General features: G+C 32.2%; 1 protein-coding gene across 4 annotated transcripts in view; it reads right to left on the bottom strand.

Moving 5' to 3' along the window:
* The window catches only part of CCDC91 (coiled-coil domain containing 91), a 396,521-nt gene that overhangs the window by 184,661 nt on the left and 187,721 nt on the right, over positions 1–24,139 (bottom strand). For all 4 annotated transcript variants that reach the window (XM_061205329.1, XM_061205328.1, XM_061205330.1 and 1 more), the window contains exons 7-8: positions 22,706–22,783; positions 2,202–2,309 (exon numbers count right to left, since the gene is read on the bottom strand). In XM_061205329.1, coding sequence (XP_061061312.1) covers positions 2,202–2,309; positions 22,706–22,783 — 186 coding nt within the window. The remainder of the gene's footprint in view (positions 1–2,201; positions 2,310–22,705; positions 22,784–24,139) is intronic.

Below are 24,139 nucleotides of genomic sequence, written 5' to 3' on the forward strand. Positions count from 1 at the left end.
AAAGATCAAGATGAAAAAAAAAAATTAATTACATGGGACTGAGTGAACTGATGAGGATGAGTATAATTTTTGTGACTTTCTGTTTGAATTAAAAAAAAAAAAAATCCCACAAGGACTCAGAGGCAAAGAATATACAAATCAATTTTCACTGCAAAGTAAAGGAGCTGTTACAGTGGAGGATTACTGGACTGAATGTCAAGATTATGACATAGTATGAGTGTGTTTCATGTTTGGTAATTGCAATCATTGTTGCTTTTGTTGTGGTCATCCATGTACAATGCTTGGTGTCAGTCTATTTATCTCTTGTAAAAATAAAATACAGTGTGCGTGTGCGGAAAAAAAAAAAAAGAAATCTCTTGCATTCCTATACACTAATGATGAAAATTCTGAAAGTGAAATTAAGAAAACACTGCCATTTACCATTGCAACAAAAAGAATAAAATACTTAGGAATAAACCTACCTAAGGAGACAAAAGACCTGTATGCAGAAAATTATAAGATACTGATGAAAGAAATTTAAGATGATACAAATAGATGGAGAGATATACTGTGTTCTTGGATTGGAAGAATCAACATTGTGAAAATGACTCTACTACCCAAAGCAATCTACAGATTCAATGCAATCCCTATCAAACTACCACTGGCATTTTTCACAGAACTAGAACAAAAGATTTCACAATTTGTATGGAAACATAAAAGACCCCGAATAGCCAAAACAATCTTGAGAAAGAAAAACGGAGCTGGAGGAATCAGGCTCCCTGACTTCAGACTATACTACAAAGCTACAGTAATCAAGACAGTATGGTACTGGCACAAAAACAGAAATATAGATCAATGGAACAGGATAGAAAGCCCAGAGATATACCTACACACACATGATCACCTTATCTTTGATAAAAGAGGCAAGAATATACAGTGGAGAAAAGACAGCCTCTTCAATAAGTGGTGCTGGGAAAACTGGACTGCTACATGTAAAAGAATGAAATTAGAACACTCCGTAACACCATGCACAAAAATAAACTCAAAATGGATTAAAGACCTAAATGTAAGGCCAGACACTATCAAACTCTTAGAGGAAAACACAGGCAGAACACTCTATGACATAAATCACAGCAAGGTCCTTTCTGACCCACCTCCTAGAGAAATGGAAATAAAAACAAAAGTAAACAAATGGAACCTAATGAAACTTAAAAGCTTTTGCACAGCAAAGGAAACCATAAACAAGATCAAAAGACAACCCTCAGAATGGGAGAAAATATTTGCAAATGAAGCAACTGACAAAGGATTAATCTCCAAGATTTACAAGCAGCTCATGCAGCTCAATAAGAAAAAAATAAACAACCCAATCCAAAAATGGGCAGAAGACCTAAACAGACATTTCTCCAAAAGAAGATATACAGATTGCCAACAAACACATGAAAGAATGCTCAACATCATTAATCATTAGAGAAATGCAAATCAAAACTACAATGAGATATCCCCAATCTTGGGGATAGAGTGGTATGTTTATAAATCTCCATTTAAATTCTAGACCTAATTTTGTTTTCCTATTAGTATATTTTCTTCCTGTGATACAAAATAGGTCCTTTGTATAAGGTTGATTTTATTTTCACCTACCAAGTTTTGTTATTCAAAAGTGTTGCTGGGAACTTCTTGCACTAATTATTCATACTATGACATATAGATATATGCTCCTCAACTGATTGTTTAATGTAAATCCAATAATCATGTCTGCAATGCTTTCTAAGACATTAAATCAAGAAAAGAAAAAAAATCACCAGAAAAAAATTTTAAACAGAAACTAATTCCTATAAGCAATGAAAGGTAATTCAAACATAAATACGTACTTCAAATTCAAATGTTATTTATAAATCTTGTACTACTAAAAATCATTTCAGATGCCATAATACATTTGCAGTAATCTCTTTTGCTTCTGTTATTTGATAAATAATATGATAACCCAGAAATCAGCATACAAATTATCATTAATTTGGGGAAGATCTACATATTTTAGGCCTTTAGTCCTCTATTTAGTCTAAAATTCCAAAACTTTAACATTGAGTTTACATAAGCATATTTTTTTTTCCAAAATACACCAAGGAAAGTAAATGGCACGAAACTGAATAAACAGCTATAGAGCTCTCAGGGGAAGAGAGTCAGAAGAAAAGTATAAATATATAATGGATGTGCAATTTTATTACCTGAGTATTTAACAACTCCTCACACTTGTGTGCTTGTTTCTCTATTGCAGAAATGTACTGTTTTTCAATAGCTTCTACTTGTTGCTTAACTGAAGACTGCAGTAGTGCCTAAAAACAAGCAAAAAAGTCATTTGGATCACAGACAACACTTGGAATCTACTGTTGGCATGAGAAATTTTTTCACAGTTGTACATATCTGAAATATGATACTATTCTGCATTACAAAATACACATTTGTGAATATTAAAGCAAATTCATATATAACACTACTTTAAGCTTTCGGTTTTAGGTTTTCCTATTGCCAAGACTAGTTTTTTGGCTTAGATGTTCCTTCCACACACCTTCTCGGTAAAAAGGCCAAGTCATAGAAGATGATAAAGAGGGTGAGTAGTTCTGTTATATATATATTCAGTTTAGTGAAGACCACACAGGATGAGAAGCATGTGAAAGCTGCTGAAAAAAAAAGAGAAAAGAAAAAAACCAGACATATTTCACTGGCTGACAAAACTCCACATCCTCTCGGCACACTGTAATATCCCATGGGCCAAGCATGATCTTCAAGACCACAAATCAAGTAAAAGCAGATGGAAACTTTGAGCAATTTCAAACATAAAAGAGCTGCCCCCCAGGAAGTTCACACCCCTAATGTGAAAAGGTATAAGGCAAAGTGTGGAAGTCAGAATCTTAAGGCAATATTCACAAAAAGTAATAAAACTTGGGAAACTAGACAAACTCAAGTGAATAGTGTAAACGTTGGAAGCTCAGTCAGTTAAATACAAAGATGTTAACACTATTCTAAGGGAAGCCAAATCAACACTGGAAGATGTTCCACCCACTCACTTCCTTATTGGAGATGTTTACAATATTATCATCTTTTTTCCTTTCCTTTTTTTTTTTTTTTCAGGCATTATATGTTATAGTTAACATGTTCCCAGTATTATCTTACATGCTATTTATAAATCCTAAATCATTCTAAAATATGCATTTAACCATATACATAAGAACGCTTTAGCAAATATTCTATTTTTGAAGGTCTATCTGGATAACAAACTACTCATAATCAAAATAGTAAGTTGAAACAGACACACGTCTTATAGAAAACAGACCTTTGGTACATTCGCCAAGAAAAGAAAAATATGCCAAATCTCTTAAATAATCTCTGCTTTGAAAACAGATTTACTTGGTTGGAAACAACATGCATTAAGAGGATAAATAAATATGTATGTATTTTTTAAAATTGGGACAAAAATATTTTGAAAACCTCTGAATAAGTCTCAAATCTTCAAATAATTAACTTTCTTTTGCAAATGTTAAACTGTCTGATGATGCTACTACTCCTATAATTCAATAGTTGTCACTGTGAAGCTGAAGAATTACTAGTAAACTAGTAAAGGAAAATAAACCTCTGACCATGGTTTAACCAAAATATAAAGAACTGCTAAACAGAACTGCTTTAGCCCTTCATTTATACATTATATGTCCTCTAAAGATTCCATAATGATAATTTATAGAAGACACTACCAATTTAACCTCTTAAACTGTGACTAGATAATGTAAAGCTCTAATTTACCTTTGGCAAAATACAATACTATTCGTTGGACTTCAGAAAATTTAAAGGATGATACAACTATGGACAATTCTGTTGGGTATATTCATGGCATCTTTTGTAGAGAGAAAAATGCCATTCTTCTGTGGGACTTGGGTTATGGCAGAATTGTTTTGCTTGATGGTAAGAACTGTTTCACTTCCTATTTGCCGTGATTCCAAATAATCCCAGGTTAAATACCCAGTTGTGATTTTCTAGTAAATTATACCATTTGGAGGGACAGGTAAGTTAATGAAATAAAATAATATTTTCTCACCATAATTAAGAAACACAAATGAATAGTATTTTTTCCTCTGGTGATTGATTTGTACACTATATACTCATTTTCTTCCAAACTTCAAGCAGGCCAAGTACCAGAGGATAATGACAAGATTTTTTAAATAAAATAATAAGATTTCTTTAAAAAAAATTGGCCTATAATACTGAACTGTGGAATTATTAGTGACAAAGTCCAAACAAAAGAGATAATGTTCAAAAACCATCTTTAGAACTAGAATATTAATTATGGACATACTTAGCAATACACAATGGTACTAGCTACATGCTTCTATGGCTTGATCTATCATTATATAACTGGATGTTTGTTTTCCTATGTAATATACCATAATAACTGCCTTAAAATTTCTTGTGTGCTCTAAGTATAAAAATGAACATTAGTCTTAACATTTCCCTGTAATTTTTTTTCCTTTGTAATTGTCTCTACAGATATCAAAGACACAAGGAACCCTTCCCTTGGGCTTATATTGAATACAACACTACAAAAAGGTACATGAAAGAATTATTTCTTTTATAAGCTATTTTAAACTATTCTCAACAAAAATAAAGCACTAAGACTCTCAGGGTATGTAGAGGCAGAAAAACAAAGATGTATATAAACATTCGATAACGAAAAAAATGCTACCAAAGGCAGGGAATGTTTTGTTAATTTTCAACAGGTTTAGGTTTTAGCTTCAGTCCTATCAGAGATTTTCTGTATCATCCCAGGGGATAACTTAACTGAGCTTGGGCAAAACTATTTACCACACTTCTTCAAGAATAATTTTAAAGGTGTGAACAAGATCACAGATTTCTTTAGTACAGGAACTATGTCATCTTTATACTCATCTTTATATACCACACACAGCTTCTTACAGAGTTCTTTGTACATAGCAGACACATGCAATAGCTATTTGGTGAGTGACAATCCTTGTATTAAGATTAATATTTTAAAATCATAGTATAAATTATACCAATATTCATTGGAAAGTTCACTGAGCTTCAAATTATAACTACCAAGTTCAGTTACCAAATTTGTTCCTGTTAATCCCTAGCAGAGATCTGAATTTTTTTATTATTTTAGACTAGGAATGTTCATTCTTTCTACTCTACAAGTATAAATTTTGAGTAAATAAAATACAGTATGTGAAGGACTATAAACTCCTTGAAAAAAAAGTATGTTATAAATTCTATAATGATTAGACTCAGAGAAAACAAAGATATTAAGTCAAAAGCCACCCCACACCAACCAATACCCATAAGCAGTAGATAGCTTATTTTTAATGGAACTGAATATACACTGGGATTTAAATGAGTAGAGAAGTATAGCTCAAGTGGACTACTGCAAACCAAACTACAATCCACTGTCCTAACAAATCCACAGAATTCTCTTCGCCCTTGAAATAGCCCAATTCTATTAGATATGATTCTAGCCTCATCAAATTTAATTACTTGTCCAGATTTGCAGAGCAGACATGTCTAAAGAACCAAATGGTCTCTGAAACATTAATATCATGTTGGTATTTAGCACATAACCTTAAAAGAACACTTCATAGCTAATTTTAGGCAGTAATAATTAAAATTACTTTAAAAGTCAATCCTCTAAGTCATGCTTTACAAATGCAGAAAAGTATAAGGCTATGGAGCAAGCTAGAGGCAAAACATATAATAAATACCCCCACTAAAACTGAAGCTCTAGGAGAATAGGAATCTGTGTTTAATTCACTGATTAAACACAGTGTTTAATTCACTGTAGGTACTATTGTACCTACAATAGTACCTAATATATAGGTACTATTATAATTGTAATTGGAATATATGGAATACGTGTTGAATGAACTGAAGAAATGAATCATGATTTCAGTATGCCCAAGCCTTATTACTTGCCTAGTCATAGAGAAACTATTAAAACACTGATGTTAATTATGTCTGTTAATTGTATTCTTAGTTTAGCTTTTTGACTGCAGTAGTACAAATTAATTGTTGTAAAGGGTCATTTGAAATCAAGCACAATTTCATCTTTCTTGGAAAAATATCATAGTTTGCTTTTCAAAAATCTGTTTCAGATCTTTCCCAATTTTTAACTAAAAATAAAATAAGCAAAACTAAAAGGTACCAGCAAAAGAGTAAGTTAGAACTCTGAAGGGACACTTTTATGTTTTTTCTGGAGTAAGTGCTATTTTTGAACAAAATACTACTTCAAATTTTGCAAGGCTCTTAAACTGTTGTTAGCATGTCTTATAATATTCCCTCAAAGTTTCAAACGTATAAGCAAGTTTGTTATTCAAAAGGAGAGCCTACTTAACTGATGTATATGAAAAATGATGAATTTCAGTCATTTCATTGAATGATTCATCCATCTTTTTCCATGAGCTCTACATACCTGTTCTACAGATAAAGAAACAGACACGAAGATTAAGAAATGAGCCCAAAATCATATGAAAAGACTAAGTGGAACAAAGAACTGAATTCAGGTCCACCCTCTTGGTTCCCTGTTTGTCTCAGCCATTCCAACCCGGTAAAGCAGGTTTCTCTTCATGAACTAATCACTTATTCTATTTTATAGCCACTTAATTATTTGCTAATTCTTCATTTATTCAACTAATATTTACTGAATGCATACTTTATTCCAGACATTGTTCTAGGCACTGGTGATGCAGACTGAACAAAACAGATATGGGCCTGACTCCCCTGAATTTACATTATTGGCAAGCAGATAGGGAAAGTGGGGAAGACAAGGAAGATTGGGAGGTACACAATAAACAAACCATTTCTGATGGTGTTATATGCTATAAAGAAAATTAAGAAGGGATAAAAAGGAAAAGAATAATGGAGGACAAATTTTTCAGAGAGGAAAGTCAAGAGCTCTCTTGAGAAGTCACAAAAGGAGGGGAAAAAAGTCATATATTAAGCCTGAGGGAAGAAGATTTCCATCAAAAAAAAAGTACAAAGTCCTAACATGGGGAAAAGGCTGATGAGTTCTAGAACTAGAAAAAAGGCCAGTGCAGATCATATGAACCAGGGAATTCCATCAGATCCTATAGCTGCACCAGACTTCCAGAGGACCAGAATTATGTGGAACCATGGAAAGGCATTTTAATTCTATTCAAACAGGAACGTTTCTATAATCTGATACATAGTATCTTCAAACAATGTTGCAAAGTATCAAAAGCACTCAAATGCTATCAAGAATTTCTCCATTAATAGACAATTTGGAAGAAAGAAAATATGTAGCACTGATTTTTGTAGGCTACACATATACAAGTAGGTTAGAAACATAACTAACGCACCATGCATGAACATTTTTTATTCAGTAGAATTAAGAGTAATGCGACTATCCTCTCTGGTAAGGAAGGAGTTAATCCTAATAAGAACTAGTTGAGGGACTTCCCTGGTGATCCAGTGGTTAAGACTCCACGCTCCCTTGCAGGGGGCCCAGTTTGATCCCTGGTCAGGGAACTAGATCCTGCATGCGACAACAAAGATCCCACCTGCCGCAACTAAGACCCGGCGCAGCCAAATAAATAAATAAATATTTAAAAACAAAAAAACAAAAAAAACCAGTTGAGTGTTTTTCATGGTCTCACAGAAAAGTGCCATAGATATGCTACAAGTATATATGGCAAGTAATACTTACTTGAACTTTATCTGGAAACTTTGTCTATTAGCATGCAGTTCTTCCATAATACCTTCTCCATTTTATACTGAATAGACTGGCAACATAGATTATGAAAATGAGGATATAGTGTCCAAATAATGGCAGCTGACTAACTTGTCTTAATGTTCAATGACTCTTGGCTAATCAAAAGTATCTTTTGCCGATTTGGGGATCTAAAATGTCAATCTATAGCTTTGTTGGCTTATCGTTTGGGAAGAGAAACTGATAGTTTGATATATACATACATATATATATATTTTAAGACCTCAGTGAGCTAGTAATTCAATTGTGGTACAGACTTAGTTGCATTAGAACAGAAACATTAGGCTATCCCTGAAAACAATATTTAGACATTTTAGAAAATTTTGTTGGAATACAAAAAGAATCAATGGGATTAAAATGTATTAGTGGGGAGTTCCCTGGCGGTCCAGTGGTTAAGATTCCGTGTTTCCACTGTGGGGGGCACGGGTTCAACCCCTGGTCAGGGAACTAAGATCCCATATGCTGCGTGGCACAGCCAAAAATAAATAAATAAATAAATAGAAATTTTAAAAAAACACAACTATCACTGGGAAGTGATTTAAAAGTACGATGTAAAAAAGGACTAGGGAGTATAACTCGCTAGGGGAAAAACTTCAATCTCAACTTAAGGCTTAAGTTTACTCAACTTAAGTTTACTCAAAACTGGATCCAAATTCAAGTTTAGGTTCATGGTCTCCCGCTACCCAGGCAGGCAGAAGTTAGGCAACACCAGAACCATTAAGTTCAACCCTTGGGGAGAATGAAGGTGCATGTTTCTCAAGAGTAAACTCCAGATATGTGAGGAGTGATAGTGATGGATTTGGTCATATTTCTTTTTAGAAAGCAGGACAGAAACTAATACCTAAAATTATGGGTAAATGGATTAAAAAACAAAAGATTCTGCCCTTCCTTTTCCTTAACTTAAACAAGCAGTAGTATCAAGGTCATGTTGAGGCTGCTGAAAATTTAACTTGTTACAGATCTAAAGCATTTGGAATTGCAGTGATTCTAGGTTTTTCTATGTATTTGAATTACAGTGCAGTGGCACTATACAATTCAAAAAGAAAAATGTGAAATTATGGGTATAGATCTAAACACGGAAATTCAATATAGTCTAACCATGCTATAAAGTGCATTGGAGTCTGTGAAAGCCAAAGAAAACCTTTAGGACAGAGGGAATCATTCCTGTTGGCCTTGTTGTTAAGGGATTCTAGTAACATAAGAGTTGTTACCTCAAACACCACAAATGTCTCCCAGTGAAAATTTCTTTTGTGCCATGGACAACACATTAAAATTAAGAAGTTTCTAAAATTAAGTACAGCAGAGAGACGCTGCATGTCTGCCTTCCAGCTACTTTAAACTTCTGAAAAGCTACCATATGGACATGCCTCTCCCTCAGATGCCACAGTATTATTCCTTGTGACTTGAATAAGAGCTACAGTTTCAGTTAAAAAAAAAAAAAAAAAAAAGAAGAAAGAAAGGAAGGAAGGAAAGAAAAGGAAAAAAAGAACTCTGACTAAATCTCTTCAGAATCTTTCATAGGATTAAATGAAGCACCTAGTTATTAAACACTAAAGACCTACACATCTCATTTTCTGAAATATCGGAAACCACAGAAAGAAAGAAACCCATATAGGTGTCAGAAGTATTTGGCTTAAATACACAGTCATTAACCTTCCAAGGAGGCAGCATAATTTGTTGAACAGAGTCCTGCATCACGCTTTGAATGACCTGGCTTTTATTTACAGCTCCTCCTCTGCTTGTATGTGTTTGATCAAGGCACTGTGTTTCTCCGTGTCTCAGATGCCTTATCTAATAAATAGGGAGAATAATAGAGTTTCTTCTCTGCCAGTAATAAAGGAATTCTGTGAAATGATGACAGTTAATTTAATTCTTTATATTGATAACATTTCAAAATAGAATTGTTCTAACCATTTGCTGATTTTTGAAAAGTAAATTCTTCATTTTCATGATAAAGGAAACTCATGCTATGTGGATTCAAGTTAGGATCAACATTATTTTTTAAGTTACTAGATTTAAGACCATTAAAATAATTTTCCTCCAAATTAATTGAGATCCATTCATTAAACATAGATCTCAAAGATTAGAAAAGAACTTTTACTCACATTGAAAAGCCATCAACATTGAGAGAGATAAGAGGATTCACTTAAATCAATTTTATTAGAAGACATACTGACAAAGATTACAGTTTCCTTTATGTTTTCTTTTTGATCACAAAGAGAAGAATGTTGCAAACTTAGATGACAATTTAACATACTTCAACTGGTTCTTTTTCAGTTAAAAATTAACCATATATTACAGAAATGATAATGTTCGGGGAGATGTGTAAATTATTTAAAATCCATTGGATTGGGCACAAAACAATCAGAAGTGCCATCCCCAGCACTGGAATAGGTGCCAGAGGCCCCGGCAGTGCTGAGCTCTAGCTTGATTGTGTGGGGTTCGGGAGAAGCCTCAGGGGAAGGGACAAAGTCATCAAAGTGGCTCAGAGGAGTTGTTAATATATTAACTAGTATGGAAGTATTTTACCATTATAAGATAATACAAAGTAGTGCTTGTTGGCACTCAAATTAGGTTGTTACAACGGATTAATTACCAAAAAATTTGTCTACATGAATATCCTGCTAAAATACCGAAACAGGATAGCCTTGGAACTTGGTGCTTCTAACTATATGGACTAAATCAGACTCTATATGGATTATTCCTCAAATGGAATTCCTTTCTCACTGCTATAAAACAATTTGATGATCAATTCACTGCAAATCAGAGACATGACAATTTTAAGCAAATTATCCCACCTCTGGAAGCCATAAAGCTTGAAACATAGATGGGGACTGATACCCAGACAGTAATGGGAGCAAAATTTAATTTTTACTATGCATATTTCCATATCTTTTGAATTTTGTATTGCACACATATGTTCCCTTGTCAAAAAATAAGATACTTAGAGCAAATCATTCTACTCCCTAATAATTTATCCTTGGTATAAAATCTATATTCTCATATATCATTTCCCCAAAGTTGATTAACTAGAATTTAACAGATAAAATCAAAACCAGCTGTCTATTTTGATACTGGATCACACACTAATTAGAAATGTGACAGATATCTTAAAACGCTGTTCTTCAAATGTCACTGGTTCTTACATCTCTGCTTTCCTTCCTCAGAGTCAGTGTATTATAGTTCAGATTAAAGAATAAAGTTAACCACCCCTCTTTTATAACTTTTCAAACAGGCAAGAAATTAAAAACAAAAACAAAAACTTAGGGCTCCCCTAGTAGTGCAGTGGTTGGGAATCCGCCTGCCAATGCAGGGGACACAGGCTCGAGCCCTGGTCCGGGAAGATTCCACATGCCGCGGAGCAACTAAGCCCGTGCACCACAACTACTGAGCCTGCTCTCTAGAGCCCGTGAGCCACAACTACTGAGCCCGTGTGCCACAACTACTGAGCCTGTGCTCCAGAGCCTGTGCTCCACAACAAGAGAAGCCACTGCCATAAGAAGCCCGCGCACCGCAACGAAGACCCAATGTAGCCAAAAATAAATAAATAAAATAAATAAATTAAAAAAAAAAAACTTAAAAGTAGTTTCTTGCATACATATCTTCATTTGAACTTATAAGAATAACTTTCACCAGTTTATCTTTTCTGCCTCTAGGAACTATGGTATGCAGTCTTTCACTAACTGGACTACTGGTTGCCAATAAATAAACTGAATAAAAATAAATCTATAACAGACATCAATTACTTTTCTTCTAAAGTCTAATTACTATGTAAGTCTTCAGTTCTATCGAAAATTGAAAATGCCTGATTACAGACAGACCTTGCTGACAGTTCAGTTCACTAGAATAAATGGAAGATTAAGAACCACATAACTGATACATCACATTGACTGGAATAGTTACAGAAATGATATTCTTCACAGATACTACTATATAATCCCTCTTCCAGCAATGTTACAAGATGTAGAAACCTCCTGAATAACCTTGTTAAAAGGAAGGTTTGAAAAATACTTTCAACCCTATCAGAACAAAACAGATCCAGCCTCATTCAATGTGGAAAGCTAATATTTATTATGGATGGAAGGTACTTATAATAGAGCGGCTTGACTTTTCATGATAATAAGCAGAAATCTGTAATTAATCAACAATATCTGGGTGGGACAGACTCATATTGATAAAATTCTCAAGTCTGATCAACATTAGTCATAAATATTAGCCTGATGTGATACAAAAAAGAACCCATAACATTTAAAGTGCATTTTGGAAGGTAAGCCAAAAATAACTAATGGGGAAAGGCAGATCTTACATGTCTTAAGAAACAACTAAGTAAAACCTATTCATTAATTCTTTTGTTAATCTTTGGAGGTATTTTTCAAGGTCTTCTCTGCGCAAAAATTTGAAATTTATCTCCTCAATACAGAATGAAGTCTCCCCTTCATTCCTTTGATCATCAGGCTGAAAATCCAGTCACAATATAAAGGCAAGCCTTAAATCTATATTAAAACAAGTTTTCTTGCAAGGTTTCCAATGCCTTTTGGCTTTGGCCTGGCTGGAAAACCACAAGAATAGCCTTGCATGCAAAATTCTGGCTTAGCTCAGGAAACTCAGAGGCACATAAGAACTATTTTCAACTACCAAACCTTTCTCAATCCTCTGCTGAGGTTAAGTTTGATGGGAGGGATAAGAATGGACAAGCCAAGTTGTTAGTTCCAAACCAATCACTAGTATCTAGCATGCTGTTAGGCCAAATGCTATTGGCAACAGCAAACATCTTCATTTGTCCAGGAAAAATCTGATCATATGATAAAAGCTGGAATTTATAAGAATCCTTATTCAATCAAATAACTAAAACTATAAATTTATTTCATATCTTTGGGTTAACAAAAGGGTGGAATTAAAAAAAAGATATAGAAAAGATCTTATAACTTCATTTTTACTTATCCCCTCTTTGCACAAAAAGTTAGCAATCTCTAATCAAGGGAATACATCAAAAGAAGAGAAAAAGTTGTTCCCCCTCCTTGGAGCAGAACTTTATACAATAAAAGTAATTCTACACCCTGGGAAAAATTGGTCTCCAAAATGTATTATGTTCTCCCTTATAAAACAGTACAAACAACTCAAGAGTTCAAATAAAATACTAGCAAGTAGATGCTTTTGAAAAATGGAATACAGCAGGCATGTGATATTCCAAGCTGGCATCTGACATATGTTACATTGCTAAAATTCAAAGCAATACTTCGCTAAAGGGACTTAAGACATACTTAACCTTTGAGAAATGCACAGTGAACCAATATTCTCAATAAAACCAAGGTTGGTCAAAATGGGAAATAAATATATCAAGAGTTTTAATCAAGATAATTTCAAAACAATTGAAGTTTATATAGTAATTTTGCATCGTTTTTCACTTATGAATAGTGAAAATGTGTGTCTGATGAGTTAAAACTCTACTGCATCTGATTCAATACTCTGATACTTAAACACAAGAAAAACATCAGAAAATTCTCTTCATAAAATGTTCTAAGACTTTAGAAAAGAATCTGTCCATTCCTTGCTTTCTCATTAGAACAGTCGAATATTTATAAGCACTATTCATGTGTCTAGCACTCATTGGCTTCTGACATCTGGGTTGTAATACACCAAATTAAAGATCATCAATTCAGTCAAGCTTCAGAAACAAAGACTGCAAAATGAGTATGTGTCTATATATCTAGTTTGGTGGAAATATCTTGAGATATGTAAATATACATAAATAAGCATGAGTTTTGTAAATGTACTCCACTTAGCCAAAAACATGCACACAAAACACAAGGGTGAGAAAAGAAAGCTCTAGAGCTTGAGAAGAGGGTATAAAAACCCTTCTAGTTTCAAGATGAATGTGATGACCAGGAACTAATTTTCGTATCACCAAAAAACCGACACAGAAAACATCTCGCTTAGGCACCCACAAGAGGGCCAAAAAATATATAATAGACCTTAAATCATTATAGTTATAATTTATTTGGTGTTTGCATATAAATATTAAATCAAAATGCATTTTCCTTTTTGCCTTTTTCAGGCTAATTTCTAATCACCATTTTACTAATCTGTCAACTATGTCAAATTCAATGTTTCAACACTTCTCCTATCTGCTATGATTTGAAAAATGTCTAAATCCCTTAAGTTTAAACAACAAAAACAACAGAGTATAATTTAATTTGAAAAATAAACAAGTTGAGCCAGACCAAGAAAATAACTTGTAAATCTAACTTTAGGAAGAAATAAAAAATTCTGTATACTAAAGTTTCAAAAGGGAAGGCTCTTTTTCTAACTGATCTATCTTAAAGCAAACACCACATGAAAAAAAGAAAAAAAAAAAAGAGAGGGGAGTCTTTTGTCATTGCCTTGAAAAAGAAGATTCAGTATATAGTAGTGAAACAAAAATATTAACCAAAAAATATGTTATCTTATTTGTGTCAGATTGGAAGCTTCAATGAACTGGACCCAAAGTAAAGTAAAATAAAAACAACATGTTAAACTTAATTTCTTGAGTACTTTCCACTCACTGTTACAACATGTTAGCAAAAGTTCTAGCTTTGAACTTTAACACACTGAGTCAACTAGTACTTTCTTTGGAAAATTCTTCCCCAAAGATATTTTGGATAAAAAGAAAATTCATTTTAAGAACGTGTCAACATCTAAAATGGTTTTACCTCAAGCGCTTATATAAAGTATATTAATTGAATATATGTATACAGAGATACTTCTGAAAAGAAAACCAAGAAGCAAACATATCTATGCAAGAAATGGAGATAGTGAGATACTTTCTCTTTAAAAAACTAGGCATCATATTCCCTAAGTAACAGAATTACATTTATTTTAGCAAATATGCCTGTATTTTTTCCATGTATAATTTTCTTTGTTAGTCTCTCTGTGCTACTATACCAATACACCACTATAAAGAAATTTTTTCTTAGACTGATCACTTATCCCACATAAAGGAAAACAAGACATAAGTTTTTAAAAAATCTTAATGTGGGATAAATCTAGTTTCTTAGTTACAGCTAAAACTTTTGTTTCTTTTGTAACTTTTAAAAACAGAGAGCAGTCCTTCTGACAGTCATTTAGATCTGTCAGAATATCTCTCATCTTTCTCGTATGGAAAAATTTCCCAGTGATTTCAGTCTCACACACACACACACACACACACACACACACACACACACACACACACAATCTTGACAGGTTCAATTTAGATAATAAAAACGGGGGAAATGGCAACAGGCTGAAATAGATAGACTATATTGATAGGCAAACAAATATGTAGGGATAAGACAATGATTAACAACCCCCTTAGGGTAGCAGAATGACTCCTAGAACTTCAGAAAACAGATATCTAGACCCCACCTACGTGAACTGATTTTAAATTTCCAGAGAAGAAGATTGATTGATATGATTTTTTAAAAAGCAACCCAAGTAATTTATTATGTGCTGCAAAAGGTGAGAACCAAGGGGTTAAGATACCCTGATCAATGACAACTGTTGAGAGCATCATAAACAAAATAGCAGCATACTAATACAACTACTCATTATCTTAAAAAAAATGTACTCTGTATCATGGATAGTAATATTTGATAGACAAAACTACAGACATAAAGAACTGTGAAGTCTGAGCCAGCATATATACTAGAAAATGACAATTTCAAGACAAAAGCTCAAATAAGTAAAGGAAAAATTCTTATGTTGCTTGTAGTAAACAATCTTAGATGTGGCATGCTCCTATGGAAAGCCTTCCAAGATCTACATTTACTTTACTGTTGTTAATTATCGGGATAAAAGATTTTTTGCCATGAAAGAAAAAATAAACAAAATTAAGTAAACATTATGGGAAAAGTTGGCGTATATAGCACATTAGGTTAGTTTTAGCTTTGTTTTCTTCTGCACTTTAACAGAATTTCACATGTCCTTTTCATCAATCTGGAGCAAGCTATTTACTTTCTAAATGAACAAAAGAACGCTGACTTTTTAACAGAAGCCTAGGAATATGAAGGGCTGGACCACGACCTCTTTTCCTTAAATAGGTATTTCTAAAAAAGATTGAAACAAGAATCCACACTGTATAATTTTGAGAAGTAAGCTAATTAATAGTCAGCTGTAAGATAATGACAATACATTAAAATTTCTATGCTAGAAAACTGATATATTGAGTATAATAACTAAATAGATAGTATTTATTAACAGCATTATTATTAGCCATACAATATTCATTATCTCATTGGGTCCTCACAATACTCCTAAGAATAGGTTCTACGGTTATTCCCTCATTTATTCATGGGGAAATTAAAATTTATATATAAGAAACTGCCCAAGGTAACACTGTTAGTAAGTACCAGAGCTGGAGCTTAGATCCAGGTCTGTCTGACTTCAAAATAATCAATCAGCTCTACTAATAGAAGTTCTTAGCAGTCCCAAAGTAGAAATATTTACAGAGATACAATACTCCTTCAAAGAATTAATAGAATAAAAATATATAAATTATTATATACCATTATTAAAAGCAGAAAAATATAAGGATATTAGTATATAATACATAATAGTACAAAATAACTTTGGATTTTAAAGTTGTTTACATATGGGGTTGGGTTAAGCAGACCAACATGTGTACATAATTCGAAGCAACACAAAGAGAGAATAAAGAGAAAGGAGGGAAAAAAACATTTGAATGAAATAATGGCTGAATACTTCCCCAAAGTGATGAAAAACAATTTATACATGTAAGAAGTTCAATAATTTCCACATAGGACAAACTAAAAGGGATACACACCCAGATATACCATAGTCAAAATGTTGAAAGCCAAAAACAGAGACAATTTTTAAAACAGTAGAAAAATGACTCACCACACCCTCATAAAGTTTAACAGCTTACTTCTTATCAGAAACAGTGAAGAAGAAAGGCAATGGGATGATATTTTCAAAGTACTAAAATTAAACACAAAATATCTGTCTACCAAGAATCTTATATCCAATAACAACAAAAAAAACTTTTAAGATAGAAAACTATCTTTAAAAATTGAAAGTGAATTAAAGATATTTCCAGATAAAGAAATTTATTGTTAGCAGACAAAACTTATAATAAATATTAAAGCAAGTTCTTCAGGATAAAGCAAGTGAAATCAGAAAATAATTCAATCCACATGAAGAAACAAACTGTGCCAGTAAAGGTAATTATGTATGTAATTTAAAAAACAATATAATTGAATATGTCTTTTCCTTTATCTTCGTAATTGATTTAAACAGCAAATACATTTAAAAAATGTATATAATTGTAAATGTACAAAAGACAAAGTTTAGAGTCAAAGACACAATGGGTTCAAAGTAAAAGGATGGGAAAAGATATACCATGCAAACAGAAACCATAATAGAGCTAGAGTGGCTATATTAATATCAGGAAAACATAGACTTTAGACCAAAAAATATTACTAGAGACAAAAACAGCCATCTTCTAAGAGGGTCAATACATTAGAAAGACATAACAATTAAAAACATATACTATGTACCTAACATACTATCCCCAAAATACATGAAACAGACATTGAAAGAACAACAAACGATTCAAAAATAATACTTGGATAATTCAATATCCCCATTTCAATAAAGGGTAGAAAAATGAGAAAGATTATCAACAGCATATAGAAGACTTAAACAATACTATAAAGCAGTACACATCTATAGACATAGAAATGTCTCTACATGCACCTATAGATATCTAAAGAACACTTCACCCCAATCGAAATCACCAAAAAGAAGCTCTCTGACTATGATGGAATTAAATTTGAAATTAATAACAGCCAGAAATTTGGTAAATTTGCAGACATGTGGAAATTAACAAACTTCTAAAGAACCAATGAGTCAAAGAAGAAATAATAAAATACTTTTATATGAATGAAAATAAAAATACAACATAAAACTTATGGGATTAAATAAACTAGGATTCAGAGGGAAATTTTTAAGTATAAATGCCTATAGTAAAAAAGAAAGAAAACATCAAATCAATAACCTAGTTATCCATATTAAAAAACTAGAAAAATAACAAACTAAAGCAAAAAGCAAACAAAAGATCAGGCAAAATAAAGGTTAGAGTAGAAATTAATAAATCATAGAATAGAAAAATAAGAGAGAAAATGAACAAAACCAGTAGTTAATCCTTTGAAAACACCAACAAGATGAGCAAACCTTTAGATAGACTGACCAATTAAAATAGAGGAAAGACTCAACGTACAAAATCAGGAATGAAAGAGAAAACATCAGTACTTACCTTACAAAAATAAAAAGAATTAAGAGAATACTATAAACAAATATATCCCCCCAAAATAGATCACTTAAATTAAAAAGAGGTAAATCCCTAGAAAGGTGAAATTACCAAAGTAACTCAGGAAAAAAATTTAAAAATCTGAAGAGATCAATAACAAGAGATTGAATTAATTAAAAAAACTCTCACAAAGAAAAGTCCAGTACCATATGGTTTCAGTGGTAAATTCTAAAAGAAGAATTAATACCACTCCTTCACAAACTCTTCCAAAAAATAAGAGAAGGGAACACACCCTAACTCATTCTATGAGGCAAGTATATGGATAGCAAAGCCAGATAAAGACACCAAATAAACTACAGACCAATATCATTAATGAATATAAATGTTAAAATACTCAACAAAATATTATCAAACTGATTTATGCAACACATAAAAAGAATTATGCACCATAATCAAGTGAGATTATTCCAGGTACTCAAGATTGATTTAACATCCAAAAATCAAAGGGAACACATCACAGTCATAAAGAAAAAATAATAATTTTCAACAGAGAAGTAGCATTGGACAATATCTTGCAACCTTTCATGATTAGAAAAAAAATTCAAACTAGAAATAAAAATGGAACTTCCTCAACCCAATAAAGGCCATCTATAAAAATCTCACTGATAACATCATACTTAATGGTTAATCCCTATTGTGTATATTTTTGCAGCTCTTATTAAAATTGTATTGGAGATCTACCTGGAAAAATTAGGTAAGAAAAAGAAATAAAAAGTGTCCAAACATGCAAAAATCAATTCTATTATTATATGGTAGCAAAGAACAATCTGAACATGAAGGGTTATTACCTAATAGTTTCTGCCTTGGTAGGTGAAAGCTTTCCTGGTCTTTTGGATAGAGAGATCAGGATTTTCTTGGGGTCTGTTGTCTGTGCCCATTTGGTATTTCTGGGTTGCTCACTTCTCCAGCACCTTGTCTGGGGCAAATGAGGCAAAAAGAAAGCCTAGGGAACCCAGCATTATGTAGTTACTTGGATTCAGGGTCCCTAGCCAGTCTGCCTTCTTCTGTCTAACTCTCAGAGTCTTATGTCTTTTTTATAAATAATGTCCAGGGGTTTTTTTTTTAGCTATACTTAGTAAAAAGAACAGAAGAAAAAACGTCTACTCCATATTTCTGCAAGGCAGAGATTAAAGCAAAAATAATGCATCTTCCTATGCTTTATTTTTTAGGTTTTTGTCATTTTTGTTTTACTTTATATAAAACAATTTTATTTTACATTTTTTCTTTATTTACTAAGTAAATAAATTTTATCTTATTTATTTGGCATTTTTCACTATCTTTTCTAATGAAATCTTTTTTCAAACTCCTCAACAATGTCTCAATTCAGCTTGTAGGGGGAAAAAATGATTGATCACATCTAGTACAGGACAATCAGAAGAATGTAAGATTCCCTAGCAACCAGGAAGGGTGTTAGGAAGGAGGCAGATCCAGCTGCATATTTGAGTAAATGCCTGCATGGGTAGGAGAGGCAAGGGTGTGGAGCCCTGAAAACCAAAAGATTGAGGAAAGCTGTGGTTTTAGGTTCCTTACTTCCTATATATGGTATGCATAGGTGAATGGATATAGAACATATATTCCATTGGACCAAGGATTTTTATTTTGTTCAGTGCTGTATCTATGATAGTCCTTGACATAAAGAAGAAAGTCAATAATATTTCTTGAATTAAGGAATGAATAAATGCAAAGAGATGTTCACAAAGCTTCTATTAGCAACAGTAATGAGAAGTTGTATTTTGGTTTGTTTTTGAGTTACCTAATGATTAATGAATCATCCATCAAAATGTTTATATGCTTTAAAAAACATATCTTTAAAGATATTAAGAAAAAAGAGAAGCAAAATAAAACAATTAGCACATGAACTTCTCACGCATGAATTTAGAATGGAAAAAAATCGTTTCTTTTCTTGTTCCATAATGGGGCACGAATCATCAACATTTACATTATAAAGACCTCTAACCTACCAAGAAAACATTGCTTATTTTTCCTATCTAAATTACTTTATTTTTTCCACTTTTTATCAAGTTGATTGTCAGTATGTTTCTAAGACACCTTGGTTGTAACATTTTACACAATAATTAATGTATCAGATGTATTCCTCTTAAGAGTACTGTAATATCTTTGTGCAAAATGTGAAGCTCAGCAATAAATCAATAATATGGAAAGCTATATGAAAAGTATTTATACCAAAGTTCCCTACTATAAGAGAATTTATATAGTTTGCATATTAACTGACTACAAGTATAATATGATAAATTAAATATAACTTTGTAGGATATGTGATTTGATACCTAATCCTTTAAAGCAAATTGTAATACTAATGCCTGAAACTTTTAAATTCTCTTTCTAAATGAGTGTCACATAATAATATGAGACAAAGAAGAGGTGAAATGAGTAGCTCTCAACTAAGTTTCTTCAAAATATAATTTGCAAAATATATTTGCAAAGTTGTTACATATGCTTTTAAACTCATTCATTGCTAGTGTTGAAAGTAATACACAATAAACACGTTTTCAGCAAAGGAAATATGTGGAGCTAGAGACAAAAAAAAAATTTAAATATCAAATGCTGAGCTTTTCAGAAAAACACAACAATGTAAGTACTTTCAAAACATTTAGATACTGTCATACAGAGTGAAGTAAGTCAGAAACAGAAAAACAAACATCGTATATTAATGCATATTTGTGGAATCTATAAAAATGGTACAGATGAACTGGTTTGCAAGGCAGAAATGAGACACAGATGTAGAGAACAAACGTATGGACACCAAGGAGAGGAAGAGGGGGGGTGGGATGAATTGGGAGATTGGGATTGACATATATACACTAATATGTATAAAGTGGATGGCTAATGAGGGCCTGCTGTATAGCACAGGGAACTCCACTTCGCTATACAGTAGAAACTAACACAACATTGTAAAACAACTATACCCCAATTAAAAAAAGAAACATTTAATTTAGAATTCATAAATATAAATGAGTAAAATATAAATTCATCCAAGAATATATCACTTAATATGCCAGGAGAATTATGTAAATTCCAGTATTTTAATTCTTCCCACCCTTAGCCTTAGGAAAAGAAGAAGATGGTCCAAAATAGATCCTATACTTTTCCCCAACTCAACAACTGTAAAGCTGGTTTGTATTAGTAGAACTAAAAATTCACAACATTATAAAAAAAGAGCCAATAATCACAGCTGTAAAAACCAGCCATTTTTTAATAACCTTCTCAACAATGGCACCAGTTTCTATATTAGTGTGGTCACAAAAATGACCTTTCATGTCCCAAGACATATCTACCAATTATTTTAATACCTTGGATTTTTTAAAAAAGTGCTTTTCACTTAAATTCTGGATCTACTTCTTTTTCTACTTTTATCCAAATGACTTGTTACAGGAAGCTTTTTGACATTAAATTATCAGCTAAGTAAAATGAAATCAACTTCTATCATGTCTAGGAATGAAGTTGAATCAATAAAAAAAAGTCTATATTCCACGTATGGTAGAAGGATTTTTTAAACATTTATTGTAATAATTAACAATAAAAAAATAAACTAAATGCCTATTTACACAGGTATAGTTAAACCAATTATGGGGGGTGTGTGTGTATGTGTGTGTATATATATATATATATATATATGTATATATATGTGTATGTATATGCATATATACGTTTGTATATGTGTATATATATGTGTGTGTATATATATGTATACACACATATATATATACATATATATACACACTGTGGAATACTATAGAACAATGACAAAAATAGGATAAGTTTATATATACTGACAAGTAAATATAGCAAGAAAGAAAAGAACAGATTGAGTAGAACAACATTTTTCTAAAAGCAAATCAAAATTATACAGCATGAGTATACGTGTGTGTGTGTGTGTGTGTGTGCGTGTGTGTGTGTGTGTAAAAATAAAGAAAAACCTCTAGAAGGATGCACATAACACCATTCACACTGGTTACTTCTGGGGAGAATTTTTTGAATTTGATTTCAACAAGAATGTATTCCTTAATTACTTGATGGAAAAAAATGATCTAACATGAAATTTAGGGGGGAAAAATTTTGTCATTAAACTCTCAATTTACTTTAAACGATTAAGCTTATGCAGGCTTAGCTTATCCAGAATAATACTGGATATATCACTGATACTGACATTTATTATAATTTTTATTATTACTTAAATGTACCCAAATCTATTTAATTTGTTTAAGAAAAAAAGCTATGACAATAATTTTCAGATTTATATCACACTTTTTTTTTCTATAAAAGGTGGAACCAGAGTAAAGACCAAAAAAGCTAATAATCTAGTAATTAATTCTACAGTATTTTGTTTTCGAACTTCAATCCTGTGTTCTCAAATATTCTGTAAGTTCTCAAATGCAGAGCAACATCTAGCATTACCTTTGTAATCTACTAAGTATGCTTTCAATGAACACTTATTAATCAATGAAAGGAATTCTATACCAAAATAAGACTACACTATAATTCTATAATTTGTGTAGCATATGTCTATGTGTGTAATGTTTTTACTAAAGTTTGCCAAAGTTTAAAAGAATAAAGAAAACAGACTCTCAAACCGTTACCTTATATTCATCCACAATAATGCTGAGGGCTTCATGACCAGCTTTCCTCATGTCTTCCAATTCTTGTTTATGTTTTTCCTGAAAGAAAGTAAGAAACTAAGCCATGATTTGTTCTTTTGACAAAATAACACACCATTGACTTTTGCATCTATAAGTGATTGAGTAGCTGGTGGCGCGCAGCTGCAAACAAACAGAAAAACTATTTTAAAAAAAAGTTCTGTTTAAAGCATTCTGCAGGGCTGTGGCAATGAGAAATTAAAGGGAAACAATAACTGAGAAAGGAAAACCATGCTGAGAGGTAAGGTAACACACAGCAATGGTGTTATCCCTTGGGGCATCTGGCAATTCTGGACCTGGATCTAGAGACAGGAGGTCCTGTGTTACTTCAACAAGCCAGGACCTTTTTTTTTTTCTCATTACTTCTCTAGTAATATATACATGCCAATAGTTTAATACATAATAAAGTTTGAGAACCAATGGATTAAGGTAATCAACCCCCCATTCTACCTTTCTAGGAAAGGAGAGGCTTACCTCTCTTTGGAGAATGTTAACATCTTACAGAGCCTTTCCAATTTTTCAAACACAATGTACAGCTTTCAATGCAAAATTATCAGAGATGGTAAAAGATGAGACCAAAGAAACAGAAAACAGAAAAGACAAAAGAAATAGACCCATGTGTGATTCAGAAATTATTTATCAAAGAGTTTAAAATATGTATGAATAATACATTCAAGAAAATAGAGAAGAAATGGAGAAAACAGATAGGATAGAGATTTTCTTCAGAGAACTGGGATTCGTAAAACAGAAATTCTACAGTGAGAAAAAATGTATTATTAATGCAATAGATGAGGTAAATAGTAGGTAAAACAGCAGAAAGCAGGATTAGAGAACCAAAAGACAGTGGGGGAAAAAAAAGAAACTACAGCAGAAAGAGAAATAAGTGATGGAAAATACAAAAAAAAAAAAAAAAAAAACTTTAAAAAGACATGGATGGGACAGAGTAAAAAGATCAAATAGACATGTAACAGAAGAATTGTAACAAATAATCCAAAGAAAGAAGAAAAAAATTAAATGTAGCAAGATGGCAACAATAGAGTGATGAAGAAAAATAGAAAACAAAAATTTCTAACATTATGCATGAATTCAGGGTATTATAAAACCTACAGATATTTCTAATAAACAGTAAGATATTATTAAATATTAGAGCAATAAATATGAAATTTTAGATGAAATGAAAAAACTCCTATGAAAAAACACAACTTAACAAAACTGAAAGAAGATGAAATAAAAATTCTGAAGAGTCCTATATGTGTTAAAAAAAATTGAACCTGTATTAATTTAAAAACCAAACAAAATAAAACTTCCGACCAAGGAATCCATAAGCCCAGATGATTTAACAGGTTGATTTTAATAAACATTTAAGAAACAAGTAAC

This window comes from Eubalaena glacialis, chromosome 11 (assembly GCF_028564815.1).
Source record: "Eubalaena glacialis isolate mEubGla1 chromosome 11, mEubGla1.1.hap2.+ XY, whole genome shotgun sequence".
Taxonomy (NCBI): Eukaryota; Metazoa; Chordata; class Mammalia; order Artiodactyla; family Balaenidae; genus Eubalaena; species Eubalaena glacialis.